The sequence below is a fragment of the Trachemys scripta genome, chromosome 3 (genome assembly GCF_013100865.1).
Source record: "Trachemys scripta elegans isolate TJP31775 chromosome 3, CAS_Tse_1.0, whole genome shotgun sequence".
NCBI lineage: Eukaryota > Metazoa > Chordata > Testudines > Emydidae > Trachemys > Trachemys scripta.
In genome coordinates this window covers 167765122-167783149 of record NC_048300.1, presented here as the reverse complement: position 1 = coordinate 167783149, position 18028 = coordinate 167765122, and the positions used below count along the sequence as shown (strand labels likewise).

General features: G+C 39.4%; 1 protein-coding gene across 1 annotated transcript in view; it reads right to left on the bottom strand.

Annotated features, from left to right (window-relative positions):
* Positions 1–653: 653 nt before the first annotated feature.
* Positions 654–18028, bottom strand: part of TPO (thyroid peroxidase) — an 83741-nt gene continuing 66366 nt past the window's right edge. Inside the window, exons 15-16 of the mRNA XM_034763865.1 lie at positions 2205–2340; positions 654–1076 (exon numbers count right to left, since the gene is read on the bottom strand). Coding sequence (XP_034619756.1) covers positions 1038–1076; positions 2205–2340 — 175 coding nt within the window. The 3' untranslated portion in view covers positions 654–1037. The remainder of the gene's footprint in view (positions 1077–2204; positions 2341–18028) is intronic.

Below are 18028 nucleotides of genomic sequence, written 5' to 3'. Positions count from 1 at the left end.
GGTATTAGTCTAAAGGAGAGAGGAATATCTGAAAGGAGTAGCAGCAGAAGAAATAGTCTGATTTGCAGGGCAATAATGAAATAGTTAAAATTAGATCATCCGACAGCACTACAAATGAGACCTCTTTTTCTGAAAATGCAGTTAGAATTGTTATTGATATGAAAAATATTTATAGACATTTTTACAGGTGCTGTACACATGGGTAAGCTGCAAAGTCACCTTGAAAATTGTACAAATAGATAATTGGCATTAAGACATTGTGTCTTAAAAATGAAGCTTGTGCAGGGATCACTAATTATGAATATCAGCAGAAAGGACAGTCAGAAATATTGCAACATCTTGGTCTAAGTGCAATTGTCACGTTTGAATCCTTATTTCTTAACACATAGATTCATTTTATTTACCTATTCCTAATTCCAGGATAGAGATTTTCAAATCAAGAAATTTTAAAATATCTAAGGGTTAGCATGTAAAAGAAGTACAATTAATTCAGATGAGTACTATGGAAGGAAATGATCATATTTTAAGTATCTGTGCCAATGGCTAAATATGCAACATGTATAGATGGGATAAAATATGAATAAATAAAATGGAGTAAGTATTTCTATTCTTATATTTCACTTAATATTCTAGAATTAAAAAAAAAACTGTTTCTGACTTCCTCTGTGTTTTCTCTTTACTAAAAGATGAAAAGCATCTTTTTCAGACTTTCAGAAGCAAAATGCGATGCGCTTTTGCAACAGATATTATCTCCAGGTTTAATTGCTTTAGTGGCACTATGAGAAAGGGGGTAGAATAAAATGAAACATCATTTGGAACATGATATTAAATGGTGATATGTACTACCAAAAGTCTAAACAAATGTGTAATGCAGGATTGTAATAGTTATGAAAGATCTTTGTACCAAAAGTGAAGAACAGTCTGGCATAAATGTATCTGGATCGTTCCAACTGCTTCTATTAGCTCTTTTTAAAAAATGTTAAGTACAAAGAAGTACATTGTATCTGTTCATTATCTTCTAAAACACAGTAAAATAATTACATGCAGAGTAGTATCTGGGGACCATTGGCATGATCCTAAGCAGAAGAGAGAAAAGTTAACATTAATTTCACATCTAAATCTAGGCCTTGATTCAGCAAAACACTCATGCCCATACTAAAATGTGTTGCTTATTTGGGACTCTAGTGGCTTTCTTTAGAGGACCGTGGCTGATTAATGATAATAACAATACAAGTATATTGCTGCTTTCATCCAAAAATTGCAAAGTGATTCTCATACTTTACAGATGATGGCCCTGATATGCAATGAGCAGGGTGTTTGTTCTCATGGATCCGACTGCAGGTTGAGCGCCTATTTATTGTTCATGTACAGCAATGCCTTTGCTCCATCTTTGCTGAAAACTTTACCCATTCCTCTATCTCTTCTTGCCGTGGCTATTATAATTCCCTTTTGTATGGTGACCTAAAGTCCCTGTTACCCAATTTGTGCACAATAACACTGCCTACTTTCTCATATGGACAAAGAAAATGTATCATCCCTTATCTGAAAACAATTCTACTTCCCATTTATTCTGGATCCATGGATTTACTCCAGCCTATTGCTACCTTTCTGCTGATATCTCTGGGTCTCCTGTATCTAACATAATCCTTCCTCCTCTAGCTCTTCCCAGGGAAAGGAAAAAAAGGTTCAGTTGATGTTTGGTTTCAGGGGTGGGTGATACATTTTTCTTGATCTGAATCTGTTTATTCATTCCTATTTCTGAGGCAAGAATTTTATTTGCTTATTTATTTACATTTACTACTAAACTAGAAGACAAGCATATGCTTAAAATTACTGAACGAAAGAGCCTGTACTAATGAGATATAAGAGAGCCCCAAATACCTGCACACCTCTAAAGATGCATACATTTTCTGCGGACCTCTAAAGATGTGCTACAGAACTTGCTAGCACATCCATTTTTCATGCCCTTAGCCTAAATATGAGCACTTGGTCATATAAAAATGTCAAACAGCAAACCACCAAACAGTACCCTCTGTTTTGTCAATGTATTTTTGGAGGCCCACTGAAAACCTGGCCTAAAATTACATTTTGGGGATGAAACACTGGCCCTATAAAACTCAGTGAGAACACTCCTATCAAAGTCAATTGGACAGGATTTCACTCAAACTTTAAGAAATTCCCTGCTGTTTTGAGACACATTATACCTTATCAGCTGGATCAACTAATATATTGGGCTGTGAAGTCTTCATTTCATGGTGTTTTTTGCTGTCTGTTTCTGCAGATAGATGTGTTCTATCCTTTAACATGTTTGCTTGAGCTGATCCATTAGCAGACTGCGTCCTGTTTAAAACAAACAAACATGTTATTATCAAACTGCCACAATTCAGCATGAAATCAAAATATATGTCCTAAACTGTTAAATAGTTATTGGGAAGTATAGTTTACATAACTATGAGATCAAACCTGAAGTCTTACTCAAACCTGTGAGGGCAAAGAAATATATAACAATTTCCAAACTGCAGAATAAGAGACATTTAAAAAGGAGAAGAGGTGAACATTTTACTTCTATTTTAAGACACTGATGATTCAGTAAAGCACTTAAGCATGTGCTTATATTTTGGCACATGTTTAAGTGCTTATTGCCTGAATAGGGATGTTTCTCTGAATCAGCACTTAACCAATTAGCTGGTCAGGGAGGAGGGAATCACAAAAGGCAATTGAGGTGCAGGGGGTGCAAGCTGTTGACAATTTTATTACAATTCTAAAGCACGGATAACAAAATGTCCAAAAAAACTTTGGGATGGCCAAAACCTTCAAAGTCTGTCAGGTTAAATGTAGTAGTGGTGGCAGTAGTTGTAATATAATTTTTTGCTCTTACTTTTATTGTGAATGTGAAGATGTCGTGACATTTTTAGACTTTGAATAAGGGTTTAACAACCTGAAAAAGCTTGAGGAACATGCTATATATATAGACTGCCAAATATGCTTCTCTGGCAGAGAGGTATCATTATTCCCACCCAGCTTCCCTCCCACTCCCAGTTTGGTTCTGTTTTGCACAGGCAGGATTTAACCCACCTGAGTACCTTTTTTTTTTTTTTTTGGTAAAAAACATTTTGCATTTCTTCTAAATTCTAATCTATTGGAATACATAAATAGATGCAACAATACTGAAGAAAATTGAGATTTGCACTAGAAGCAGGAAATAGTATTTCACACTTCAATAACTGAACTTTGTCTCCAAATATTATCCATTAAGCCCCCAGTCCTGCACACCGACCTGCACAGGAGGATCCCTGCCCTTGTGTGGTGCCTCACTGAATTCAACAGGTTTCTGCACAGCTGCAGGGACCACCTGTGCAGCTCAGCTTGCAGGACTGGGCCCTAACTCTTCAAGGGGCAACTCTCCATAATAATTTCTCCTCCAACATTTATTAACTATGGCAGAGAAAATATTGAAAAATACCTTTTAGAGATTTGATCCATTTTTTCAGTGTCGTGTCACTAGACCACCATCAGCAAACACAGGCGCAGCATCTGATGATGTCTCACAGATAAGCCACGTTACAAAGTCATGTGTTATGTCACCAAAGTCAGGGCCGTGACAGATATAGAGCCTTATTCGTTACAAAAGAGTGCTGGTGTTCAAATTAGTGATCTTAATGAAAGCAGCTGACACCCCTTATCAGCCTCCTAAGTAATCGACTTCTTTCAAGTAAATATTGTAAAAATGTGTTGGTTAAAGGCATGTTCACAATCTGCATCTACAGAGAAGTTATGAAAAATGTTGGTAAGAGCACTCAGCTGCATGAAATGTGAATTTGGAGCTGGGATTTAGCACAATGCTATTTGAGGATGCTGATGAAGCATTGCTAATTCATCACCTGTACAATCTTCCGGCTGCATTTTGGCTGTTAAGCATGCTGAACATGTAAGTGGGTCAAACGTAAATTAGCTCAGTACAAGTGTTACATTGTTCCTTTCCTCTGAATCATCCAAATGGAGATATGCTTTATATGATCCATGGGGCAGTCAAAAGATTTAATCCCATGAAGTGTCCGCTTATCATCATTGCATATTATCTGACAGGTGGACGAATATAAGAAGGCAAAGGAGGCTTATGGGAAAACAATAGAATGATACATTTTAAAGTGGTGCTATGTGAAGTATTCACATCATATTTTGATAGAAACAGAGTTAAAGGTGCATTCCTTCAGTCCTACATTCACTCACACACTGCATTATGTGACCCAAACACACAGTGTTTGAGAATGACACCTGGCAAAGGTATCAGTGACTAATGCCATCAAGATCATTTTAGTATCTGAAATGTATTTGGAAAATATCATTTTTTATCCATAAAGAATGGACTAAACTAGTCTAACATAAACATGCCTCCTCTCCTCTGAGGGCCTGATCCAGGTTCAATGGGTATTGGATCAGAAATCCCCTTTCGTAAGTGTAACTCCAAGTGATTTTAATAAGAGTTACACTAATCACCAGGGAAAACAGACCCCATAGAGACTTTCATAGCTTATAATCTCTTCTCTGGTAGGGAAGACATGAAGACATTACTGGTCATTCATGCAATGGATTCCCCACAGACTGGATGAAATTGTTTCTTTAGGACATTTACACTGTTGTGGTCCCTGCCTTTGATTTGCCTGAAGATGAATAAATTAATTTCTTCCAAAATGCCACTTAACCTTTCTAAGCACTAATATTTCCCTGGAGCTCTTCCTCTCAACCCCGTTCTTGATAATGGAAAGAGAACAGTGCAAACAAAATGGATAGAAGGTGGTAAAGCTTGCACAGCCAGAGTAAATAGTGTGTATTTGGGGAAGGTTTGCGGGGAGTGAATGGAATGAATTCATTTCCTACAGGTTATGGAGCAGCAGCAGAACTTTTTTTTGCAGCTACTACTCCAGCCTCTGGGCTATGCCAACCCAGAGAGCTGCTGTATTCTCCTAGCTTTGGGGAAGTGGGACAGTGAATCCAGTTAGTTGCAGATCCACTGGCCCTGCCCCTACCATCTGTATTATATATCTGTAATTAGCATATTCTTTATACTATTTATAGTGTAATATTCTTTATATATCTGTACATAGTCAATGCTTTGCTTTCTTTAAAATAAAACCGTACCTAATCTATGCACAATTTAATTCAAACTCCTTTCCTGGTGTATTTACAATAAAACTGAACATTTTCAAATTTCTTGTTGAATGGATGGTACATGAAAAATTGCCTTTTCCATAGGAGAAATGTGGAGAGGGGGTATCTTCTTCCCCATGTAACATTGCAGTATTCAGTGTAGGCAAACAGTGGGCCAAATCCTCAGCTGCTATGACTTGGCATATCTTCATTGATTCTGCAGAGCTACCCCCTTTTAAACCAGCTGAGGATTTGTCTGAGTGAATATGATGTATGTAGCAATGATTTAACTAGAGCTGGATGGAAATTTTCCTTCAAAATGTTTTCTATGAAACAGAAATTTCATCTTTATGTTGGGAAAACTTAAACAAAATATGTAGTTTTGGGCTGGGTCATCCCAAATTCAAACATTTTGATTTGTCAAACTGAGTCAAAACATTTTGTTTCCTGTCATTTTGCTATTAATCTGTGTCCACTTGAGCTGTCGTGATGTCACATAGGAGATGACCATATTCTTCTCCCCAGTTAGCTACCTCTTCCATGCTACATCACAGTCTCCCCTATGGTTGAACCTCCATCAGACATCACAGCCTGTGACTGCAATGCATCACATGAAATATAGTCTGGCTGGGAAGCCCAATCCATAGAAGAGAATGGGTATATGAGGAACCCAAACTACAACTCCTATGAGGCAGTGTGGCAGGTCGACAGATTCATTTCAATATCATGCGTCAAAACAAAACATTTAAATTCTACTCAACAAACAGAAATTAAATGCTTCAATTCATGAATGTCAAAGTATTTCATTTCAATTGAAAATATTATAAGAAAATGTTTTAAGATTTCTAAATTGATTACAAATTCTTCTCAACTTTCTGATCTCTGAAAAAAATTGATTTTTTTTCCTGATTCAGAAAGAAAAAAAAATTCAAAATATTGGGATTTCCTGAGGCATGGAAATTCAATTTTTTGATCAGTTCCTGATTTAACATTATCAAAGCATATACACTCATGGTTAATTTAATATTTTATTTCCTCTTTTTTCCATTATGTTTGGTTTAAAAGGATGTTTTTCATAACAACATCTAATGCCTGTGTTACAACACTTATAGGGAAAAAGGTAACATCCCTCCACCCTAAAATGGAGAAGGGTAAAATTTAGGCACTTAGGAGTTAGCACAAAGATCATCAAAGGAAATTAGGCACCTAACTTCCTTTGAAATCAATATGTTAGGTGCCTAAATAACTTTGAGCAGCTGGACCTAGGTACCCAAGTCACTTTTGGACTTAGGCTCCTAAAACACTTATGTACTTTTGAAAATATTACCAGAAGAAAATAAACTAAAATTAACTGCTTCCATCACAATGATCAAGTATCAGTATAGTTGCTCTATTGGTATAAGCACAGACAGTTCAAAGAGAATGTATACATTTCTGTTTTGTATGAAAGGTAAAGTAGGAGATCAAACTTTATTCACTACTAGCTATCCATGAACAATACAAGCCAATTTTCAGACCAGTACTTTGGTGTGTTAAAGTCATTCAGCCAATACATGAGAAAGATGATTTAGACAACATCTACAGGAGAATGAGGTCAAAAAGGTGAAACAAGCATAAAGACTGTTGATTCAGGACCAGGGGAAAAGAGTAATCTGGTGCTCTAGATAGTCTTAACTTATTGAACTGGCTGTCTTCCTGCTATGGGAATTAGCCATGTGACAATGACCTTGGCTTGGCCTCATTACAGAGGATAATCCTATAAAGCATTACTACTATCCCTTTACAATTCTGAATTCAACAAGTTAATAACCACTACTTATAATGTACAGTCCCAAGCAGACATGTACACTTGGCAGTGAATTTTGGGATTTAAGCACATCTCTGAATTGGGGGTGATGTGGAGTCGCATTGCCCTAGAGAATAATCAGGGAGGGTGCTGATGTGTTCCTGTGAAACTCCACTGTAGCTCAGCTCTCCTGAAATACCCTCTCCTCCAGCCTTTATAAACAGAGCTCTAACTCATATGAACTTAAAGCAAGTGTAAACATGTTCTAAATGACTTACCCAAGTCATACAGCACCTGATTCACCAGCTGTTCTAGGTGCACTAAGATGACTTTTGCGAAAGCTTTTCCTGCTACACTTAGTAGCGAGATACCCCAGTAGTTGTTGCAATTGCCATTTTTGCCTTTATTTTTATACAAAGTAATAATGTTTGTGTTACACATCTCTTGTGGTATCTCACCCTCTGTCCAGCATTTAAGTAGCAGCTGATGAAGATATGGTAATAGGCTGTCTTTCCCACACTTGAGGATTTCTGCTGGGATGCCATCTTTTCCAGGAGCCTTGCCACTTGATAGCAAATCAATGGCCTTGCTTAGCTCTTGTCTACTCTAAATCACAGCGCAGATTCAGGGCTGGAAAATCAACTATAGACATGATTTTTTCTCTGCGTCAACTCCAAGAAAAGTGCAGAGAGCAAAACTGACCATTTTACGTGGTCTTTGTGAACAGTCAGCATAGCAGATCTATTTGCAATACTAGAAAAGATAGGATTCCCACCACCCCTGTTAACTCTTATATGTTCATTCCACAACAACATGAGAGCAACTGTCCAGTTTGATGGGTCCACTTCAGACTGCTTTGAGATGAAAAGCAGAGTGAAGCAAGGATGTGTTCTTGCCCCTACATTCTTTGGGAATCTTCTTCTTGGTACTCTTGAACTGTGCATTTAAGGACATGAAAGATGGAGTGTACCTCCACACAAGATCAGATGTGAAACTCTTCAGCCTGTCCCAACTTAAGTCAAAGATCAAACTCAAAAAGGTGCTAATCAGGGAATTTCTATTTACTGATGATGCTGCCCTCATTGCCCTCAATGAAGATCTACTACAAGAACTCATGGACTGCTTTTCAAGTGTCTGTCAGGCATTTGCTCTCACCATCAGCATCAAGAAAACGGTTGTATTAGATTTTCAAGATTTTCAATTACCTTAAATGCAAACCAGCTAGTAGTAGTCCAAAAGTTCAGCTATTTAGGTTCTACAGTGACCACCTACTTCTCACTGGATGAAGAACTAAATGTTCACATTGGAAAGGCTGCCATCACCTTTAGCAGACTGACTAAAAGAGAATGGAACAACTCAAAGCTTACAATCAAGACCAAAATGCTAGTGTACCAAGCTTGTGTCCTCAGCATTCTCATGTACAGTGGGGAAACATGGACAACTTATGCTCATCAGGAGAAAAGATTAAACAGTTTCCACCTATGCTGTTTATACCACATACCCAACACCAAATGGCAGGATAAAGTCACCAACGCAGAGGTTTTTCAAAGGGTAAATTGACCAACTGTGATAGCCCTGCTCAAACAAAGATGACTGCACTGGCTGGGCCATCTGAGTAGGTTGGAAGATGGATACATACCCAAGGACATGCTACACACTATCAGAGGAAACAAGAACAACAGGACTTCCAAGCTTCGCTATAAAGACACATGCAAGCGAGATATGAAGGAATTGATCCTGACCAATGGCAAATCTTGGCAAGTGATCATAACAAGTGGTGACATCGTCTCTATCTGGGTATCAAAGTGGTTCCTACAGCTTGATGAGAAAAGAGCCAGTAGGAAGCAAACAGCTCCCAACCAAGATACGTACATTTGCCATAACTGCCAAAGATCATGCAAATAAGAACATAAGAATGGCCATACTGGGTCAGACCAAAGGTCCATCAAGCCCAGTCTCCTGGCTTCTGACAGTGGCCAATGCCAGGTGACGCAGAGGGAATGAATAGAACAGGTAATCATCAAGTGATCCATCCCTTGTCACCCATTCCCCGCTTCTGACAGACAGAGGCTAGGGACACCATCCCTGTCCATCCTGCCTAATAGCCATTGATGGACCTATCCTCCATCAACTTATCTACTGGTAGTTCTTTTTTTAACCCTGTTATAGTATTGGCTTTAACAACATCCTCTGGCAAGGAGTTCCAAAGGTTGACTGTGCGTTGTGTGAAAAAATACTTTCTTTTGTTTGCTTTAAATCTTGGATTGGACTATTCAGTCATATGAGACATTGCAACCCATCTACATCATAGGCTGCAATTCCCACTATCTTTTGCAGCTGAAAGGATGCCAACAACAGCACCAGATTTGAAACCCAGGGGTTCTTGGGTGTAACAGTATTCCAGAACAAAGTTAGTTTCCTAGTGTGAAAACTACCTTTCCTAGCCACCAAAAACTTAAGTAAATATAAAACCTGTTAGTAACATAACCATTTTTCAGCACTGTAACATTATCTCTTTCATTTATATTTCACGTCTGGTAAGGAAAAAATAACCAAAGTCATATTCTTCATCAAAGGCTTTGGGAACAATTTCAAATAATATTTTTAAAAGTGCTCCATGCTTCTGAAGTACTTATTGTCTCCCTCCACACCTCATTACTTTTGGAATTTACTCTATGACTCTGCATTTCGATGCTGTTAAAAGCAGTTATTTTCTATCAAATACATGAGCTTTCGTTTCTCCTTCTTAGAGCACTTCTGAATCATGGTTTTTGCAAGGTCTTCAAGTCTCTACCCCCAGAATGAGGACATCTAATTAATCTCTATATTATGAGTAATTTAGGCTCGGATCCTTCTCATGACCTATATATGTGCTTAACTTTAAGCACACAAGTATTCTCATGGACTTCATTTAGGTGACTTCTATGGGACCACCATAAAATTCAGATCTAGGCCTGGCATAACCCATCTTTTAAGCATTTTTAGATCTCTAGCTTTGTTTAGTGGCTCTCTCTGAAAAAAAGATATTCCAGTATAAAATACTGCCATTTGTTTGTTCAGAGTAAGGGGGCTATATAGTAGGGAATATGATATAATCTCTAGATCCCCACTTCATATGCTACTAATAACTGCATCCCATCTTTCCTCCATGCACTTCCCTTACCCACAATATTTTCTTCTATTGACTCTTTATTAGTATCAGTTAAGCTCTAAACTATACAAGATACAAAAAAAGAGACAAACCTTGCCCTGAAAACCTTATTGTTCTAAATAACACAAGTGGGGAAGATGAGATGAACTGGGAAGACCAGAGGAAACAACTTGGTGAATAATGTTTTTTAAATGCTCAGTTTGCTCATTACAAATTCTCAAGAACCACTTAACTGTTTCTCAGTGATAATTTGAAAGGTGTTAAACGTATTTTTCTGGCTAAATACCAACATGGATGATTACCTTCTCCTGTCTAATTCCCTCCTCCTGTAATTTCAATTGAACAAGTTATTTTTTTTTACTTCCCTTCCAAAAATCTCTCTTGTGTAGATTTGCTAGTTTAGAATGGTTGCTGTAATTATAGTTACACTCCAGAGGGTAAAAGAGCCTTGCTGTAAATGAGAATCAGGCTCATTGTCTCTACAGGCTTGTCTATACTGCTCAGCAATGTGCACTAAACGGGTGTAATTTCTAAAGTACACCAATGGGTTGCACATTAACTGGCCCATGGAGACCCTGCTACTGTGAACTGAAAATTTCCTATTTCTATGTAGTAATAGGGAACTTTTAGTTCATGCCAGCAGGGTCTAAACGGGCCAGTTAGTGTGTAACATGTTGGTGCCCTTTAGAAATCATACCCCGCTGGTGCTCATTGCCCTGTCATACAGACAAGCCTGAAGGGTTACTTTGTAAACATATAATTATTATTTCTTTTATTACATAAATTACCAGTCAGTGTCTATTGTGTTTTGCAGTAGAGAAGATAATTTAGTAATAAATGATCTTAAATAAAACTCCCCACCTCTCCTAGCTGTATCCAGGGATTAATTTCAGAGGAGGTTTCTTCAGGGCTTGTATGGCATTACAGTCTGTTATTGTAACAGGGAGAGAGAACGTTTAACAGTAAAAGAGTGGAAGATTCTGAGAAATAGCCACAAGAAATACATTTGTTCTGGAAAAAGGAGAAAATAGGAAAATTGCTCTAGCACATTTTATATGGCTTATAGTGTAAAAAAGCCTATCTTTGCAAAAATATTATTTCTATTATACTGCCAAGGTCTATATCTGCAAGGTAAAATTGCAAAGTGGACTTTCCAGCATATTTTCTAATTTGATAGTTCATGGCTCAGTGATCTTTACTCATTCATAATGATCTGTCGCTTTTCCTTTTATTTTACTCCTTCTTTTTCCATTTGGGTTTCCCCACTGATCATATATACAGAACACCTTCTGTTTATATAGCACATTTCATCCCAATAGATTTTAAGGAGGCTGCATGTGCATATTGCTGAAATGCAGCCACTGTGGGGATGGAAATAAAGCAACCAATCTGCACCACAGTTTTACACAGCAGGATTTGTAGGAGGGGAATTGACTAACAATTAACTGATCTCAAAAATAGAATATAGACAAGTGAGTTGTAATTGTAGTACCCTTCCCCCCAATATTTTTCCAGGGGATTGCTTTAGCACTCATTTTCTTGTGAAAATCACCATTGGACAGTGGCGTTGAAACAGGTTTTATAGTTCCACTCTTCTTTTCAGGTGCTAGACATGGGTGACATATCGAAGCCATCATAAGCATCTGGAGTGGTACCACCAGTGATGCTTTAGGAAGATTCTCCATATCAGATGGGAAGACTGTTGCACCAATGCAAGCATCCTCTCTGCAGCTAACATCACGAGTGTTGAGGCAAATGTTATGTAACATCAACTTCGCTGGTCTGGTCATTGTGTGCGGATGGCTGATACTTGTCTTCTGAAGCAAATCCTCTTTTCTCAACTTTGTCATGGTAAGAAGACCCACGGGGGACAGACAAAACCCTACAAGGACACCCTGAAAGTATGTCATAAGAAGGGAGCCATTGACCCCATGAATTGGGACAAGCTGGCTAGTAATAGACTGCAATGGCATCACATCATACATCAAGCCTCAGTCTGTTTTGAAGAGAATTGCCTTGCTCTAGAGCAGGAGTTCTCAAACTGGGGGTCGGGACCCCTCAGGGGGTCACGAGGTTATTACTTGGGGCAGGGAGTGTGAGCTGTCAGCCTCCACCCCAAACCCTGCTTTGCCTCCAGCATTTATAATGGTATTAAATATATTTAGAAGTGTTTTTAATTTATAGGAGTGGGGGGTCACACTCAGAGGCATGCTATGTGAAAGGGGTCACCAGTACAAAAGTTTGAGAAACACTGTTCTAGAGGCTGAGAAATGACAGAGAAAGGAGAATCCTGGCATCATGGCCAGCAGTTGTGCTCTCTCCAAACAATCACCTCTCATATATGTGAAAAAACCTGTAGAGCACAAATTGGACTCCTCAGCCATCTTAAGTCTCATCAATGAGAGACTCTTCTCCCTGGCAGAAATCAGCCTCATGTTGAGGAATGGCCGATTATAGTGAGGGTGCTGAAAGCCATTGAACAAAATTGTAAACCCTGTATATGAGGGAAACCACTTCAAGCCAGGGGGTCCTGCTATACCTCCAGCACCCCTAGTTCCAGCACCCCTTCCATAAGATCTTTTATGACCAAAATAGCCAGAGCCTTGGTCTTAGATGTCATTCATATCCCCTTACATTCCAAGGTGAATGTAGCTAAGATTCTGTTTTCTATGTGCTGTGCCTTTAATTGTAAGAAGTATGTCTGCCAGGGAAAGGATTAGGAAACTTTCAGAATGGACAATCTTACAGAGTGAAGGTTACACTTTCTCTCATGGAGCTTGTGTATTCATTCCATCTTATGTTGTTGTCTTTGTTAATCTAAAACAAAAGTAACCATTTGGCTCAATGGAAGACAAAGAAAATTGATGATGGGGTTTTCTATAACAAAAAAACAAAGAATATAAAATCTCTATGAGAGAGAAAACACAGCATGAGATCTCACTCTGTAAGATCCCCCATCTTGAATTCCCTCATGTCCCTTCCCTCTAATAAACCGATATACTGACTCCTGATTTTTAAAGGTGCAGCATGTGACAGATATTGCAACCACATGCAGTTTCTTTAGGGGAATATTGTATTAACCTTATGAATGTTCTACATATTGTTGTGTTCTGCTCCATGGGAGAGGGTTACCACAGCTCCTCGAGGAACTAAAAACAGTGGGAATAATTACTGCAGCCCCTGGGATTGCAGAGCGCTCCAGAGAAGTACCGTTCACTGGGGTAGTTTGCAATACAGGAGGCCCAACAAGCCCAAGACACAGAAAGGTATAAAAGGTGTATTTTAACCTAAGAGAGGGCCTTCATTTTGATTCAATAACCTGACCTGACCTTTTGTTGGGGAGAGGGGGGAGGGTGGGAGCAAATCTTGCAGAAGAGCTGGAAGGAATAGAACCTGCCAGCATTTCCATAAGACTGATTGGAGCGGGAGGGGGGAGAGGCTAGTGGTAAAGTGTTTAGAGCCTTTCATTATTTTATATATTTTCTCTGTATGCTTTTGTCCTTAAATAAATGTACTCTGCATTGACAGAGCCGTTTGATTACTTATAATCACTGGCATTCACTGGTCATTGCCCTTGAAGAGAGAAAAAAAGAAGCACAGGGGCTGGACATTAGTCAGACCTGCTGGGATTAACACAGTGAATTCAGCACCGTATTATTGTGGCAAATTTTCAGGGGCGGAAGCTCCCCTCCGTGCCCCGCCCCCCTGCTCCAGCTCACCTCCGCCTCCTCTGCAAGTGCGCCGCGGCATCCTGTTTCTCTCCCCTCCCAGTGCTTGCACCGCGAAACAGCTGTTTTGCGGGGCAGGGAGGGAGGGGGGAGGAGGGGGAACGCCACACGCTGGGGGAAGAGGCAGGTCCGGGGGCGGGGATTTGGGGAAGGGTTCCAATAGGGGAAGGGAGGGGGAGGATTTGGGGTGGGAACTTTGGGGAGGGGGTTGGAATGGGGGCAGGAAAAGGGCGGAGTCGGGGCAGGGCCAGGGCGGCAATTATTTCCCGGCCTAGGGGCAGCAAAATTATTAATCCGCCACTGAGTGAATTGCATGGGAGCTGAAGAGTGGTGATAGATAGGTATGTCTACACTGCAATTAGACACTCATGGATGGCCTGTGAGAGCTGACTCAGGCTCACAGGACTTAGTCTAAGTGGCAGTTTAATTGCAGTGTAGATGTTCTGGGACCTTCCCATCTTGCATGGTCCTAGAGCCTGGGCAGCAGTCCGAGCCCGAACCTGAAACCCTACTCCACAATTAACTAGCCCTGCAAGCCCAAGCCCCATGAGCCTAAGTCAGCTGGTATGGGCCAGCCATGGGTTTTTAATTGCAGGATAGACACAGCTCTAGAGGCCTGAGACTTGAGTGAGCATTCCTGGAGCAGACCACGGAGCGGGGTTAAATGTGCAGAACTGTACCACCGACCATAAAACAAAGAATCATAGCTACATACATCACAGGTTCAAAAATGTGTCAGAGTGAACAGTGCTACAACACCACAAATGCTATAGTCCTGGCCCCATTCAACTCAATGGGAGTTTTGTCATTGTCGTCAATGGGACAGGATTTCACCCTAAAGTGTTAGCGCTCATTCCATGTTAAGTAGCTCTGCAGACTGAGTTCTGCTTTTATTTAAATAATAAGGGAGAAGGATATAGTGGGATAGTTCACTCAGAAATGGTCTTAAATGGGTCAAAGCTCATTGTGACTAGAATAACTCTAAAACGTAACCACGATTCTGATAAAACTTTAGTGTATCATTGTCATGTATTTTTAATAGTTTAAACTTAAAATTTACATTTGAATTTAGACAAAAACAGAAGTAGGTGTCAGGACTTAATTCAGGTTATTAGTCAGATCAGCCTCTGTAGCCTGGCACAGTTTAGCTGGTTTAAAAGATGTCTTAGCACTCAATACCCCTGTGGCAACAAGCACTTCCACAATTTTTAAGGGGTCAGTAGCTCATACGTTTGTATCAATACAGTATTTAGCTGCTGCATTTGCAGCTGATCACAAGCCTTGACAAAAATTATAATCACACAGTTAGCTGGGCTAGAAAAAAACTAAAGACACATACAGAACTATTCTCATTGAAAAATGCCCCTGAAGCAGCTGAGCAATTTGGATTTTGTCTAAAGACAATAACCCAGGATGGCTAAACCCTGAAAATTCTCATCACAGAAAGGGAAATAGTGAACAAGTTAATAATTCTTATAAGGTAATATTCTGTTTTTGTTGTAAAAAGTTGATTTAATTTAAATATTTCCTAGTTGACAGGGGTGGTTATCGTCTTGGTGAGAAATGTCAAAAACTCCCTAAAGCATCACAGCGCACAGACACTTTGAACGTAACTCTCAATCTCTCATTTACACAAGCAGCCATGGGATGTTTAATTAGCACAAAGGGTCAGAACCTTTGTTTTACATCTCGGCCAGTTGAATAGTGCCCTCAGTCTTAGTTTATTTGCCTTTACTAATGTTCTGACACAGTGGCGTGGCACTGTACATTATTCTATGAGCTCCTAGAAAGAGACAGAAAAATAAATAAAATAATTTGCTTTCAGTCAAGTCAGTAATTAATCTAGATCTTAGACTATTAGAGAGAGTGCTTTCCTAAACTAAGGAGGGGTAAATCCTGGTAAGAAATAATGGAGAAAGTGGTTCTCATCCATTATTGTTCACTTTGTAGGTCAGTTGCAATCCTCAATGCTACCTTGATGGGGTCCATCAAATACTAATATTTCCAGGGTCTCCAAAATGCTAATGCCCCCCATTGTGCTAGGTACTCTCTACATATATAATAAAAAAACAACAACAGTCTCTTCCACAAAGACCTTGCAGACTACTCTTATGATGGGACAACAACAGGTGGAGGAAATGGGTGGGGAGGATGACGACAATAATTGTGATTAAATTCAGCACACTAAGTGCCTCCCCCTTGTTCATGCACTCCACGATCAGCAGGATAAAGTTGTTCTGCAAAGCCACAAGGTGTAAAAATCACATTTTTTGCTTTGCATCCTCTAAAAGACCATGAAACACCAAGCTGGGGAAAAGGAAGATTTGCTGATTTTTCAGAGTGAGTCCAGTGCTTATGATCTGAACTCCTTTACCTTGAATTGCTTGTGCATAAGTTAACCCAACAGTAGCAATGTCTGAGCTTGTCTGTGTGCAATGTGTCTATGGACTTGACATTTATATTTAAATATTCAATATGAACAAACTTAGTAGTTGCTCTATATCATAAACAACATTTGTAAATATAATCTAATGCTCCAATTTTGTTTGAATGTATATCTTTTGTTTTGATTTTATGTTGTGTAAGAAAGAAACCTTCCTACCCTTTAAAGAAATAACAGGTGTCTCTGAGAGTACACTATACTGCTCCCTTGTATCACCCCAATATTTTTTGCTTAATTGGTGCTCTTCCTTAACCTCAATTGCAGCCCAGAGTTTTAGCTTGCAGTTCTCAAGTTTCTCAGTGAAATGAATTCATTTGTTTATTTACAAGCACGTCAACCCACCCACTTGAAAAATCCCAAATGTCAAAAGTCATGGATTATTTTTTTCCTATCTAAACCTGAAAATAACAATGCCTAGGGCTCCAATGACACCTATGGCAGAACTGCTAACTTAAACAAAGGCAGCATTTTTGTCATGGGCCTGACAAATGTGTCAAATGTCATGCTTCTTTTCATCCCCAGTCAGCTGGATTTCCTCCCCCTACAGGGTGCAATGTTGAGACTGCTGGCCAACTGGAGAGCCTGCTGTGATTAGTCAGTGCTTTCAGCATCATACCTATTGCACTGCAGTAAGGAAAGTTCATTCTATTTCTTCCTTTGATTTATAGCAGTATTTAAAGAAATGTCTTATATAGGCTCTAGGTGCATTTGACACAGAAAGGTAACACGATTACAGCAGACTGTCCTTGCCCTAAAGCCCAGATTAAAAATGAAAGCCAATTAAAGCCATGAGTGGCCACTGATAGTTTTTTCAGATTGAATGGCTTTCAAAGGGTCCTAAGCCTGAGCTCCAAAATTTGTGCAAAATGTACTGTGACAAATACAAGTCTCTAGCAATGGTGTACCATTCAACAAACACAAAGTAGGATGCAAGTGAGTGTGCAAAAAAAGTACTGTTTCCCTGAAGGCAACTGAAAAAAGGGATTTTGGCAGGATAAATTGTATTCCTAACTGAGCTATGTCTAAATGCTAGCATTTAAATCCACAATTAAATGTGGGCACAATTTTATGCAAGAAGGACAGCTTTAAAAATCAGGCCTTTAGCATTTCAGTTTCTCATTTGGAAAATCTGGATGATAATGTGTACTTCACAGAGATTTTAGAAAGAGTAATCAGACAATGTTTGTGTCATGCACCACTGACATCAAGGAGAATTTTACCACTATTTCAGCGACAGCAGGCTCAGGGCCCTAAAGATGTGTGTTACTACTTTTATTCCTCCGAATCTTGCCAATAGGTTCCAACAGCCTCATTCCCCCAGAGAGCAGGATTCTGTTTATGAACCCAGGTTTCAGAGTAGCAGCCGTGTTAGTCTGTATCCGCAAAAAGAAGAACAGGAGTACTTGTGGCACCTTAGAAACTAACAAATTTATTAGAGCATAAGCTTTCGTGGACTACAGCCCACTTCTTCGGATGCATAAGTGGGCTGTAGTCCACGAAAGCTTATGCTCTAATAAATTTGTTAGTTTCTAAGGTGCCACAAGTACTCCTGTTCTTCTTTTTGCGGATACAGACTAACACGGCTGCTACTCTGAAACCTGGGTTCATAAACAGAATCCTGCTCTCTGGGGGAATGAGGCTGTTGGAACCTATTGGCAAGATTCGGAGGAATAAAAGTAGTAACACACATCTTTAGGGCCCTGAGCCTGCTGTCGCTGAAATAGTGGTAAAATTCTCCTTGATGTCAGTGGTGCATGACACAAACATTGTCT